The sequence below is a fragment of the Peromyscus eremicus genome, chromosome 5, assembly GCF_949786415.1.
Source record: "Peromyscus eremicus chromosome 5, PerEre_H2_v1, whole genome shotgun sequence".
Lineage (NCBI taxonomy): Eukaryota > Metazoa > Chordata > Mammalia > Rodentia > Cricetidae > Peromyscus > Peromyscus eremicus.
Genome location: NC_081420.1, coordinates 39611947 through 39625172, shown reverse-complemented (window position 1 = coordinate 39625172; position 13226 = coordinate 39611947). Strand labels below are relative to the sequence as shown.

At 40.6% G+C, this 13226-nt stretch overlaps 2 protein-coding genes across 2 annotated transcripts; both read left to right on the top strand.

Annotated features, from left to right (window-relative positions):
• Positions 1-964: 964 nt before the first annotated feature.
• LOC131911289 (putative vomeronasal receptor-like protein 4) lies at positions 965-1888 on the top strand. The gene has a single exon (XM_059263275.1). The coding sequence runs from the start codon at positions 965-967 to the stop codon at positions 1886-1888; it is 924 nt and encodes a 307-aa protein (XP_059119258.1).
• A 6232-nt stretch (positions 1889-8120) lies between these two features.
• On the top strand, positions 8121-9202 carry LOC131911302 (putative vomeronasal receptor-like protein 4). Its single transcript, XM_059263287.1, has one exon. The coding sequence runs from the start codon at positions 8303-8305 to the stop codon at positions 9200-9202; it is 900 nt and encodes a 299-aa protein (XP_059119270.1). The 5' UTR covers positions 8121-8302.
• The last annotated feature ends 4024 nt before the right edge of the window (positions 9203-13226 follow it).

Genomic DNA, 13226 nt, shown 5'->3' with positions numbered 1-13226 from the left:
TTACATTACATCTGGCTTCTCCGGGCAACTTTCAGCATCTCCTCTGGCCCCGCCTTTCTTCTCCATGTATCCCTGTGTGGGTTTCCCACCTGCCTCTAAGCTGCTTTGCCATAGAGCAGCTTACTGTTAAGCAATGATAACAACACATATTCACAGCATAAAGAAAGACCATCTCACAGCACAGATCTTTTCTATATTCATTTTAAAAGAAAAACCACATAGTAATAAAACAAAAGGAATTACAGAAGAAGAAAGGTCTCCCATTCTGAAAGATGCTACTATTGATGCAGTAAGATAGGGTTGTTTTGCTTCATATTGATTTTTGTTTTGCTTTTGGGGCTGCTCTAGGGTTTTCTTGGGGTGGGGGTTCAGACAAGGTCTTGTTATGTGACTGTGGCTGACCTGAAACTCTCTATGCTCTATGTGTTTACAGGGAATCCACAGTAATCCTGCCTCATTTTTCTTCAAGAGCTGGGATTAAAGAAGTGAATGACCAGGGTTGACACGATTTTTTTAAGAAATGTCTGTTAACTAACTGTGCAGGAGGGGAGTTTAAGGGAGTGTACAGGTTGGAATTTGACTCACAGCAGAGGTAACAAAATGAAATAGAAAACACAAGGAGACATTCAGGTTGGTGAACATTTGAGTTTATTTCAACACATGCTGGGGTTCAAAACACATGGAATATGTAAACATCTGAACATGTAATTTAATTTTGCTAATATGGAATTCTATTTGCTAATATAAATCTGTTTTGTAATTTCAAATATTTTTATCTTCTCCCACAGATTCCACTTAAGGTATAAGATGTCCCATAAAGACTAACAAGAAAAAAAAGTAGAATATTTTAGATAGAAAATATGTTCCAGTACACATCAGGGCTGTCATTTATAGACCAGAAAGATATTATGACATTAAATATATTTTATAGATATATATCATTTCCTCAAACTCTACTTGGAAGATGCAAAATTTTCTCCCTACGAAGTTAGAAATGGTTTTGAATATTAGTGAAATAACAATATTCCTTCTTATAACTGGACTTGGCACCGTGGTGAATATTTCTGTTTTGGTGAATCACATATGCACTTTTGTGGGTTCTGGAAAGAAATCTATACACCTTATTCTCATGCACTTGGCTTTTACAAATATTATAACACTTTTCTCCAAGAGCATGCCAACGACAATTGCAGCTTTAGGTCTGAGACACTTCCTAGGTGATGTGGGCTGTCACATTATTGTTTATCTGGAAAGGATGGCCCGGGGCCTCTCCATCTGCACCAGCAGTCTCCTCACTGTGGTCCAGGCCATCATCATGAGCCCCAGAGACTCCTGGTGGGGGAGGCTGAGACTGAGGTCCACATGGCATGTGCTTCTCTTCCTGCTCTTCTTTTGGATTCTCAATTCCTTGATCAGCGTAAACCTCCTTCACTCTATCAGAAACAGAGTCACAAATACATTACAACTGAGTAACAATAGTCTATACTGTTATTTCAAAAAAGAAAGTCAGAAAATAAACAGCATGTTTCTCCTTCTTATGGTCCTGAGAGATGCTGTGTTTCAGGGTGCCATGGGAGGGGCCAGTGGCTACATAGTATCTCTTCTCCACAAGCACCACCAGCATGTCCTCTACCTTCAGAAGGCCAAGCTTCTCTGCAGAACTCCCCCTGAGCTGAGAGCTGCCCAGAGTGTCCTCCTTCTGATGCTCTGTTTTCTTTCCTTCTATTGGGCAGATTGTGTTGTCTCTTTATATTTATCTTTCTCTTTGAAGAATGACTCCTTCACAACGCATTTTCAAGAATTTCTAACCCTTGGTTATGCAGTTCTCAGCCCGTTTATCCTGATTCACAGGGATGGACACCTGGCTGAATGTTGGCATGCTCAGTAAGATTGGAGAAGCCATGTTGCTTCAGAATAGGAGGTTTGAAATGGCTGTTAGGATTTTCTATGCCTTGTATATGTTTTTTAATCAAGTAAGAAAAGCTTAAGCAGGTAAAGATAGTCTCACACAGTACAGCTGGTGGTGAGCAACCTATGTCTGATATGAGGATCAGATCAAAGAGAGAGGGACCCAGGTATCTTCTCATTTTGTCTCACATCATCCTTCAACATTCAGTGTGAACTTTGCATAGATAGATGAAGGTAATTTGGTGTGAACTATGTATAGACAGATGGGGGTCATTCAGTGTGAACTATGTGTAGATAGATGGAGGTCATTTGATGTGAATTCTGCATAGATAGATGGAGGTCATTTGGTGTGAACTCTGCATAGATAGATGGAGGTCATTTGGTGTGAATTCTGCATAGATAGATGGAAGTCTTACTCCACTGAGCTTTAGGTAGTGAAGATCAGCAGAGTGATGTGCCAGCATCTGCACAAATTACTGAAGTGAATCCCTTTGATTCAGGAACCCCATTTCTAGGAACTAATCCTTCAGATACAGATGTTCACTGAAGAAATACAATTTACAAATTATCTACATCATTCCAAACACATTACCTAAATATCAAACAAGATGTGTATTTGTTAGCTACTTGATAATATTCAGGGGCTGAGGAGTAACTTGGTGTCAGGGTGACTTCCTCTATGGACAAGGCCCAGGCTCAACCTCCAGAAGCAAAGCAAAGAGAACAACACATCAGGAAACATATCCCCAAGTTCCACACTGACAAGAGAATTACGGCATTGAGGACTGGTGGAGATGGCTCAGCAGGGAAAGGCACTTATCACCAAGACTGACACCTGAGCTTGACCCCAGGAACCACATGGTTAAAGAAGTAAACTGACTCTCTTAAGCTGCCCTCTGACCTCTACATGTGCCATGGCACATGCATGCTCCCCTCCCACAATAAATGTATTTTAAAATTTTATAGGATTTTTTGGTGTGATATTTATAAGATGGTAAATAAGCCAGGTGGTGGTTGCGCACGCCTTTAATCCCAGCACTCGGGAGGCAGAGCCAGGCGGATCTCTGTGAGTTCAAGGCCAGCCTGGGCTACAGAGTGAGTTCCAGGAAATGCGCAAAGCTACATAGAGAAACCCTGTCTCGAAAAACCAAAAAAAAAAAAAAAAAAAAAAAAGATGGTAAATAAGCTCAAAATATATTGATATAGAATGAAATATTCAAGTGCATTTCAATATAATAAAATAAAAGCATGAAAATAATGGAATATAGTCATATATTTAATTAGATTTGCTCCATCATTTGCAAGAGTAAAAAAAACTATAAGAATTATTACATTTGAGAAAAACTAGAATAACAGAAGTTTAATAAGTATTTCCTTTTACCTTTCTGAGTTATTTTGTTTTTAAAATTATGAGGAAACTGAAGAGATAGGTCAGTAGTAAAGATCACATGCTGCTCTTGCAAAGGACCCATATTTGATTCCCAGTACATCAAGTGGTTCACAACTGCATATAACTCCAGGTCCGGGGGGATCTGGCATCTCTGCACTTCTCTGGCACCTGTACTCATGTGCACAGACACATACACATAACTACAAATAAAAGTAAACATTTTGGCTATTGAAGTTTTTGTTTTAGAGACACAGTCTCATGTAATAAACCAAATTGGCCTCTTGCTTTAAGGCAGAGACTGGCTGTCTTAATTAGGGTTTTATTGTTGTGAAGAGATTTCATGACCACAGCAACTCTCATAAAGGAAAACATTTCACTGGGGCTGGCTTACGGTGGCTTCCCATCATGGTGGGAAGCATGGGGGCATGCAGGGAAACACAGCACTAGAGAGGGAACTGAGAGTTCAACATCTGGATCTGTAGGCAGCAGTAAGTGAATGTCACACTAGACCTGCTTGAGCATTTGGGATCTCAAAACCCGCCCCCACGTAATGCACTTCCTCCAACAAGGCCACACCTTCTAGTAGTGCCACTCCTTATGAGCTAATGGGGGACATGTTTATTCAAACCACCACACTGGCCTTGAACTCCTGATCTTTCAGCCTCAAGCTTCCCAACTGCTGGGAATATGCATATACCATTAGAGGTATATGCCACTGTGCCTAGCTCAAATTTATGTTGGTGGCTGTGGTGACGATCGGAGAGATGTAGGAATGGTGCTGGTCAGTGCTCCTGTTGACAGAAATAGCAAGTCAAACTGGTAGAAGGTGGGAAGAGCCTCGGTAGGGTCTTTCATGATGGGAATGTGCTGTGGGATGGTCTGTATGTCAAATGTGTTGCTGATTGGTCAATAAATAAATCACTGATTGGCCAGTGGCCAGGCAGGAAGTATAGGCGGGACTAACAGAGGAGAACTGAGAGAACAGGAAGGCGAGAGAGACACTGCCAGCCGCCACCATGACAAGCCACATGTGAAGATTCCAGTAAGCCGCAAGCCATGTGGCAAGGTATAGATTTATGGAAATGGATTAATTTAAGCTGTAAGAACAGTTAGCAAGAAGCCTGCCACGGCCATACAGTTTGTAACCAATATAAGTCTCTGTGTTTACTTGGTTGGGTCTGAGGCTGTGGGACTGGCAGGTGAGAGAGATTTGTCCTGACTGTGGGCCAGGCAGGAAAACTCTAGCTACAGGAATGTCCCTGCTCTGTTGAGGACATGACAGAAAAGGAGCATGGAAGAGCTTTTGGCTTACTGTGAAGATTTAGGTGCAGTTTTATAGATATGTACTGTTTCTAAGAGTCACTGACTGCATTTAAGGTAAGTGTAGTTTTCTTCCTTATGATCCAACACTCCCAACTACTGGATATACAGCCAAAGGAAATAAAATCAGAATGTTAGAGACACTTGCACTCTATGTTTAGGCACAAGAGCATTCACTATGTACATGGATTCAACCTAAGTGTCTGTCAATAGATCAATACATAAAACTGTCATATATAAACTGAATGAAATATTATTCATCATCACAAAAAGAAAGTAATCCTAAGGGTCTAGATGGGAATAGGAAGTGAGGAGTAATAGAAGAGGAGGAAATTGGGAGAGGATCAACCAACACCTAGCAAGTATTAAAATGCCATAATGGAGCCAACTATTCTACATGCAGAAATAAAAACGTTGAAATAGATAAACAAATGGATAAAAAATAAACATCATCACCCAAAAGGGAAGAAATTATAACATGAATAAAGGGCAAAACATCCAGCCCACAATAAAGGTGGTGATGGTGGAGAGAAATAAAAACAGACCTTAATAGCCTAAAAGGAAGGAGGAGGAGGCATTCAAAACAGTACCAAGAGCCCAGAGGCTCCCACAGTCTCCTGGTGATTGTCGTAAACATGACCTTGACCGAGGCCCCTGCCTGTAGCACTAAATGATCCTTTGTTATTAATAAAGAATATGCTTGAAAATTATTCAGAAAGTGATCACTTTCGAGTATCAGATATTTCTTCTGAAGCAGCTCTTGGTGTAGGGGGTAAATGAATGGAAAGAGGAAAGAATGGATTTAAGTTCAAAGAGCCCAGACCCCTCATGCACTGTTCATCACCCACTCACAGGCACTGTAATTAGGATCAGAAAGTTTCTGGGTTCAGGAAATGACAGGGCACCAGGGAGAAGGCAGAGCGGCCTCAGGGATGGAGATGTGCAGGAGGAGCCTTTTCCCCCAACGAAGCCAAACTCCTGATGGTGACATCTTGACACCTCTCTTGAGTTCAGGTCTCAGGTTGATAAACAGGGCCTGGCTGGTGCCATGAGGACACCCACCCCGAGCTGCTGCACAGACTGCATGGTGAGTGCCGCCACGTCATGGTGGGGTGGAGCTGCCTTTGGTGTGGAAAGAAATCTGTGGAGGGCAGAGATGCAGGAGACAGGGATGTGGGCTCCCTGTCACTCTGAGAGAGGGAAGCGGCAGGATTCATGGAGAAGATGGTCTATCATTTCCTACCTGCAATCCAGGATGGCTTCATCAGCCATGTGGACAGTGTGTGCTGCCCCTGGGCCAGAGCTGCTCATTACACAGGACAGGCAGAGCAGGAGAAGGGGGCACCTGCACTGCAGCCTGGAGGAGGAAGCTCTGGTTCCCACAGCTTCTGCACAATCTTTGTGTGCTTTTCCTCCAAGCACTGGGAACTTCAATCTGAGCTGTGTGACCTCTAGTGACTACAGTGCTTGTGGATGGAGCTCTCTTTCCTTCTTTACCATGATCTCATTTCTTGTGAATTTCCCCTTCCTAGATCCAGTGTAAACCATGGAATATGAGAATTGTGGATAAAGCAGACACGAGGCTAAACACTAACACTAATAACTGATTTTAGAAAATGGGTCTTTAAAGCATGCTGGGCACTTCCCTAGGCACTACACATATTAGTTCATTGACTCCTTAAAATACACCTATATTGCACAAAATACAATTTACATATAAAAATATTTTTAAGGAAGCCAAATAATATTCTCAATATGATGAATATATGAATTGGGAAAGTCACAATTAAATCCACAATGGGTGGTCACAAAACAGGTTCTTGTGAATCCTGAGCTTTCTATTTCTAAAGTTTTGAAACTCCTCCAGTTTCTAGAATATGTGTAAGCCTCCACCACATCATTGCAGCAAAATCCCTCATTTAACTGGATGCACACAGACTGCATTGATTGATTCCAGAATGGTGAAGGTAAGGAAGGAGCCTGTGAAAGCTTATTAAATTGTGCATATGTGGGCTGAAGAGCTGGCTCCCTGGTTAAGAGCATTGGCTTCTCTTGCAGAGTTCCCTGTTTCAATTCTCAGCACCCACATGGCAGTTAACAACCATGTGCCACTCCAGTTTCAGGGTATCCAATGCCTTATTCTGGCCTCTGCAAGCACCAGGCACGTGTGTGGTATCCAGACATACATGCAGGAAAAACACCCAATACACAAAAATGACTAAAATTAAAAAGATATAACGTAAAATATAAATTTCTCTCTGATAGGTCCTTGAGTAGATGTTTTTGCAGTCCAGGAGTGACAAAAATTCAGAAAAAAAATTCAGTAAACAAAGACAGATTCCTCATTCAATATGTATTATTGATATCTCCAAAAACCAAGAGATACATCTGTAAAAATACAAGGTAACTGATGTACTAAAGCATCTCTTGGGGTTTCCCAGCAGAGGGGTTGATAAAAACAGACTAACAGACAGCACAGTCCAGAGGATTCAGGGAAATTGTAGGAGACACATTTGTGATATGTGGGCAGCACAGAGCTGTGTAGTATGGAGGCTAGAATTGGATCACATAGAGAATATTACATGTACTGTTGTGGCAAGGTAAGTGCCAGTATCATATATGTTTGGGAGGAGCCAAAATAATTCAGAGACAAATTTGGTGAACAGCACAGAATATTAAAGTGTAGAAGTCAAATATACTTAAGGATCCTACATAAAACTATTTAAGATTTGTAAAAATGTAAATAAAAGTAATGCATTTATGTTTTAATCCTGATTTGAACTTTAAACAGAATGAGAAGAAAGAAAATTGATATCATGTGTAAAAAATACAAATCAGTACTAGGTATTAGGTTGCTTGTCCTTTATAGAATGGGGCAATACTGATTGATAAAATCACTAGATTTGCTGAACCTTGAAAATCAAAACAGGAGGATGTGCCTTTGTTTAGAATCCAAAAGAACCAGGACTATGCTGAGAGCTAAGATTTGGGAGAATGTTCTTAGGGAATGGTCAGTAAACACACATAAATAGGAGGATATGTTATTTTTAATATGATCCCACCCAAGAGACGATGGGGAACCAAAATTAATCACACCGTCAAGGTGAGGGAATGGGCTGCTGCCGCCCTGCCCAATTAATCTATGTGTCCTTTATTCCAAGGTCAGTTCAGAGTTGGAGACAGAGAAAAGCCACCTGACTTTCCCTGGAAATCATCCCCATTTGGGCAAGTATTACAGTTATTTGGAGTATCTCCACTTTTCTATTAGTTCAATAGTTGAGGGATGAGTGGGTACAGGATGGCAAAGAGAATCTGAAAAGAGAGGCATCTAAGTTGATACTCAATATTATGTCTCAGAAATTGAGTGATGCTGCCCTTTGTTTGGGTGTCCTCATGGAAAAAAGTTTAGAGATGGAGGGTATAAAGAACTGTCTTGTGTAAAGCAGTGAGTGCATCAGCATGCTGTTTATGTCCAATCACCATCAGCATCATTGCTGTATCCGTGGAAACAAGAACAGGAGGGACAAGAATGAACTCAGGCATCTGTAACAAAGGACTCTGTATTTACATAACACACTGTTCTCTTCACCAAAGAAAACAGAACACCCACAGGTCTGAACCATTTCATGTTTACTTCCTTGTGTTTCTCAAAAGGGTTTTCCTAGTGCTGGAAATATCGTGAAGATGATCTGGAGAGACCTCGTCCAGAGATTAATTTTCACTTCACTTACTGGACTTGGAGTTTTAGGGAACATCACCTTATTTGTGAGACATGTGTATACTTTCATGGGTCCTGAGAGAAAAAATGTAGATGTTATGCTCATCCACTTGGCTTTTGTAAACACAATCATTATTCATTGCATAGGGGTCAGAAACATAACTGCAATTTTTTATTTCAGAAACTTCCTAGGTGACATTGGTTGTAAAACTATAATTTACCTAGAAAGGGTGGCCCGGGGCCTCTCCATCTGCACCACCTGTCTCCTCAGTGTGGTCCAGGCTGTCACCATCAGTCCCAGGACAATCCTTTGCAAAAAGCTCAAACCACAGACTGCATGGCAAGTTCTTCCCTTTCTCCTCCTCTTTTGGATCTTTAACTCCCTGATAAGCTCCAACTTGCTTCACTATATCACAGCAGCCAGGAGCACAAACAGGTCTGAAGTCGGGATGTACACTGGGTATTGCTGCATGCTGCCATCCACACACACAGTTAAGTGGCTTTTCCTCTCCCTCATGGCTCTTCGTGATGTCGTTTTCCAGAGTCTCATGGGCTGGAGCAGTGGGTCTGTGGCTCTCCATCTGTACAAACATCACACACGTGTCCTGTACCTTCACAGTTGCAGGTTTGCAAATGATTCCAGGCCAGAAATCAGAGCTACCCATAGTGTTCTCACTCTCATGGCCTGCTTCCTTTTCTTTTATTGGGCAGATTTCATTTTCTCCTTCTTCATAGGCTCCACAGTGACACATGAACCCACAATACCAAATATGAAAGCATTTTTAGTACTTAGTTATGCTGTTCTCAGCCCTTTTGTCCTGATCATCAGGGATGTCCGTGTTGCTAAGCACTGCTGTGTCCCCTGAGAAATAAGAAATTCCTTTCTACACTCAGTTCTTTATTAACTAAAGCTATACACTGGAATGGCTTTGCCTTGCGATTCTAATGTATCACAGCAATAAATTAATTGAGATAATAGGATTTTTTTCAGACAGCTGCTGCTAGATAATTGAAGACCGGTTCAGTTTCCATGGACTTGGCAGGGATTCTCACTATCCCACCATCCCACCACGTCTATCATGCAGTTTATTTAGCTTGCTGCATCCTTCATCAGGAAATGCAGGAGGACATGCAATCACCTGAAGGTAGAATTTTATTTTTCTGTATGCTAGAGTTTTACTCTGACAAGGGCTAACAAACATTTCCTGTCTTCTTGTTCCTTCTAATGTACTTCTGTGATCATCGACTTCTCTACTTATATACAAAGCACTTCCTATGTGCCAGAGGCTATTCTAAATCCAATGAGCAGGAGAGCAAGTGAAGGAAAAGGATGTCAGGGAGCATCCTTTATCTGAAGGTCACTTGTAAAGTGGGATGACCAAGGAGAGAAGCTAATTCACAGCAGCAGGTGAATGCTTGGCATTGCAGGGTACCAAGCACTAAAGAACTGGTAAGAATAAACACTGAAAAGTAATTCCCAAGACACTGACATGTAATTATGATTGCTAAAGAAACTCCATTTTATGGTAAACATCTACACTAGTCATTTATCTCTTACTTCAGTCCCTGGATGATAAATTCTCAGCTACCTTAACTCAGTGACTCCAAGCCAGAAATTTACAGCATGACCATCAACCTGTTATGATATGACTAACTGCTATTTCGGCGTCTGTAATCTGCTTATGCAGACACTGAAATACTGCTTTGGGGTGCCTTAATCATTTAAACTTGGCAGTTCTTGCTTGACTTGGTAGAGATTGAAGGTCTCCCTGTGTTTTTCACCTTAAAAAATAAAGGCCTTCCCCATTCCCCTGTTTCACAACATGCCTGAGATTCAGCTTTAAGGCTGTTACCCTGTCAGCAGGTAATCAATGGATCTTCTAATTACAGTTGCGACCCCAGACTCAGGCCAGGGGGTCCAGGATAGGCCCCAGAGGGAGCAAGCCCAAATGGACTTGATAGGCCATGGGGAGCCCAGACCACAAATGCCCCAGACTTGCAAATTGCAAGCAAAACAAAAGAATTGCTGACCAATGTGCTTCTCAAGTTTGCACCGATTATGAGCCGTCTTCTGTTTTGAAGTTCCAGCATTTAGAGAGACAAAGGCAAGATTGAACACAAATGTAGACTCAATCTCTGGGACACACTTATACGTAACTTAAAATCAAATCTTATGTCTCTTTCTGAGACTAAATGACTACAAGAGGACTGCAAGATATTTTGGATTAGGATAGATTTTTATATGATTATTTTTGTCCTAAAATAAAAAGGTAAATAAAAACAACTATGCTTATTAAATAAAATACATTTAATTTAAAAAAGTTTATAAATTCCTATGCTCTACTCAGGTTAACAATAAATGACTTAAAGGTATATGTATAGTCCCTTTGTCTTTGCTAACCTCATTAAGCTTTAGCTATTTGCATAAATGAGACTTACCAGAAACTGTGATATTCTATAATGGTACACTATGAAAAGATCAAGAAAATAAGATTCCCAGTCTCTCTGTGGACTATATTTATGGCTTTATAAAATTTCCAATCTCTTGATGGGCTGCATTTATGATTTAAAGTTTTATTTTGATACTAAAAGAGCTTCAATTTTAAAAAAATGTGATTTCTAAGGCTAAGATTTAACAGGGATAAAACTGTAAAATCCTAACCTTATAAAAGCTGCTAATTTGCTATAAATTATTAAATATAATTAGTACATACAAGTTAATAGTCATTCACCTTATAAATGATCAAATTCTTTAATGTGCTCAGGACAATGCTTGTAGTCATGCTAAGAACAAATGTAATTCAATTTCATCAACAAGCTTTATAGCCTTCTCTGTATATTTTCAAGGTTAAGACTGAAGCAAATAACTAAAAACAAAGTTTATTTAAAATAAGGTATACTAAATAAATTAAATGTTAGCCCTCAAATGCCTCAGAGTTCTACTGAATGTGGTATTTAAAATGTTTAACAAAAAAGCTTCCATGATAGACAAAACTGTCAGCTCCTAGAGGCAGCCTCAAGGTTTCCTCCAGAGTAGATGACAGGGCTCAAACAGCTCCACCTGGATTGTCATAACACTAACCACCAGGCCAAGAGCTGCTCCACGCTGTGCCTGCCATCAGGACCCTGCCCAAACTCTGGACAAGCAGGACACTGGAGAATTGACTGTCCCTCTTTGCCTTACCAAGGTAGGCCAGTCTTTCAAGTTCCTCATCCACAGGAATTCTGTCTTATCTTCTGGGTCTAAAGTTAATAAAGCCCTATGTGGCAATGGAAGAATTAATTCTGTCCTGTATAACTGCCAAAGACCATCAACCTCTGCCCTAAAGACCACTATGGAGGAGCCTAGGGTAACCATCTAGGTACATCTCTGCCATTTTAATTGATACAGAGGCCATTTGGATTATAATTCCTGCTCAGATTTATCCTCAGATCTCAGATGATATTGACAACTAACTGTAGCTTTATTAGGTTGACATCAGCAAGCACCCAGTTCTGTTGCTGGAGAGCTTCTCTCCAGGTCCCACCAAACCCCTGCAGTCCCACAACCCACGTATAAAATAATCACTCAGACGCTTATATTATTTAAAAACTGTATGACCACGGCAGGCTTCTTGTTATCTACTTCTTCTATCTTAAATTAACCCATTTCTATTAACCTATAAGTTGCCACGTGGCTCGTGGCTTACCAGTACCTTACATCTCCCTTGTCATGGCAGTGGCTGGCAGGTCTCTCTCTCTCTGCCTTCCTGTTCCCTCAATTCTCCTCTCTGTTAGTCCCGCCTATACTTCCTATCTGGCTACTGGCCAATCAGTGTTTTATTTATACAGAGCGATATCCACAGCACAGTTCCTCCCCAAGGCTGAGGCTGGCTGGTCAGTCCATTGCATATGTTAAAAAAAAAAAAAAAAAAAAAAAAACGAAATCAGGCTTTGATTTTTCTAGAGATACTAGGTCTCCAGCTAAAAAAGGCAGATTCATACAGTTTACCTTGCAAACAGGCTTCACATTATAAGAAATTTGGAGTTTCTAAAGGTTGTGTCTAGGAAAATGATTTAAAATGCAGGCTCTAAAGATCTAAGGATATAAAAGCTTAAATAAATTATGAGAGTCTAAGAAAGCAATTTAAGGTATATAAATGCAAATTATAGAGGTCTGGGGATATAAAACCTTAAGTAAATTGTGAGGGTCTGAAAAGGTAATTTAAGGTATGTAAAGGCAAGTTGTAAAGGTCTAAAAATGATTTAAGGTTTATGTAAAAAAAATTAAAAAACGTTTCAGAGTTCTTTCCCTCTCACTGTGCTATTATTATATTGACTTCAAAAGTTCAGAGTTTTAACATTAATAAATGAAGTTAAAATTTCCCCTGATATCTTTGACTTTACCTTCTGTTCCTAGTCTGTATTTGCTCCAGCAGATTTCCAAGCAACTAGAGACTGTAAACTGCTCCAAACCCATCAGCCTCAGGTGGTCCTTCAAAACTAGCAAGCCCTGGACTTACTAAAAGCCATTTTAAGCCAGATGCTTCTGAGAAAATTTCCTACCAGCTTGAGCCCCAGTTTCAGACCAGCATTTCAGACTGCTCCAAAGGTACCTGCACTTCGATAACCCCAGTGGTCCAACATAACCAGGACAGCAAAACCGATGTATCCTGCCCCCACCAGCCTTTGGTGGGCATTCCAGCCTTCCTGAGCCCTGAACATGGCATCCTAATTTCAGATAAGAAAGTTACAGAAGAAAGTACCCTGCCCCTTATCATTAACAAAATGCTGGAATATTAGATCCAAAGGAAATTAGTTTCTCTCCCCCTACCAAAAGGAGTCACTTCCCTTCTCTCTGGTAAAAAGGACGAATAGCTATGGATGATGTCTATTTCATACCAAAGTTCA

Excerpts from the sequence above, each read along its gene's own strand:
- LOC131911289 (XM_059263275.1), top strand. The coding sequence starts at position 965 with ATGCAAAATTTTCTCCCTACGAAGTTAGAAATGGTTTTGAATATTAGT.
- LOC131911302 (XM_059263287.1), top strand. The coding sequence starts at position 8,303 with ATGATCTGGAGAGACCTCGTCCAGAGATTAATTTTCACTTCACTTACT.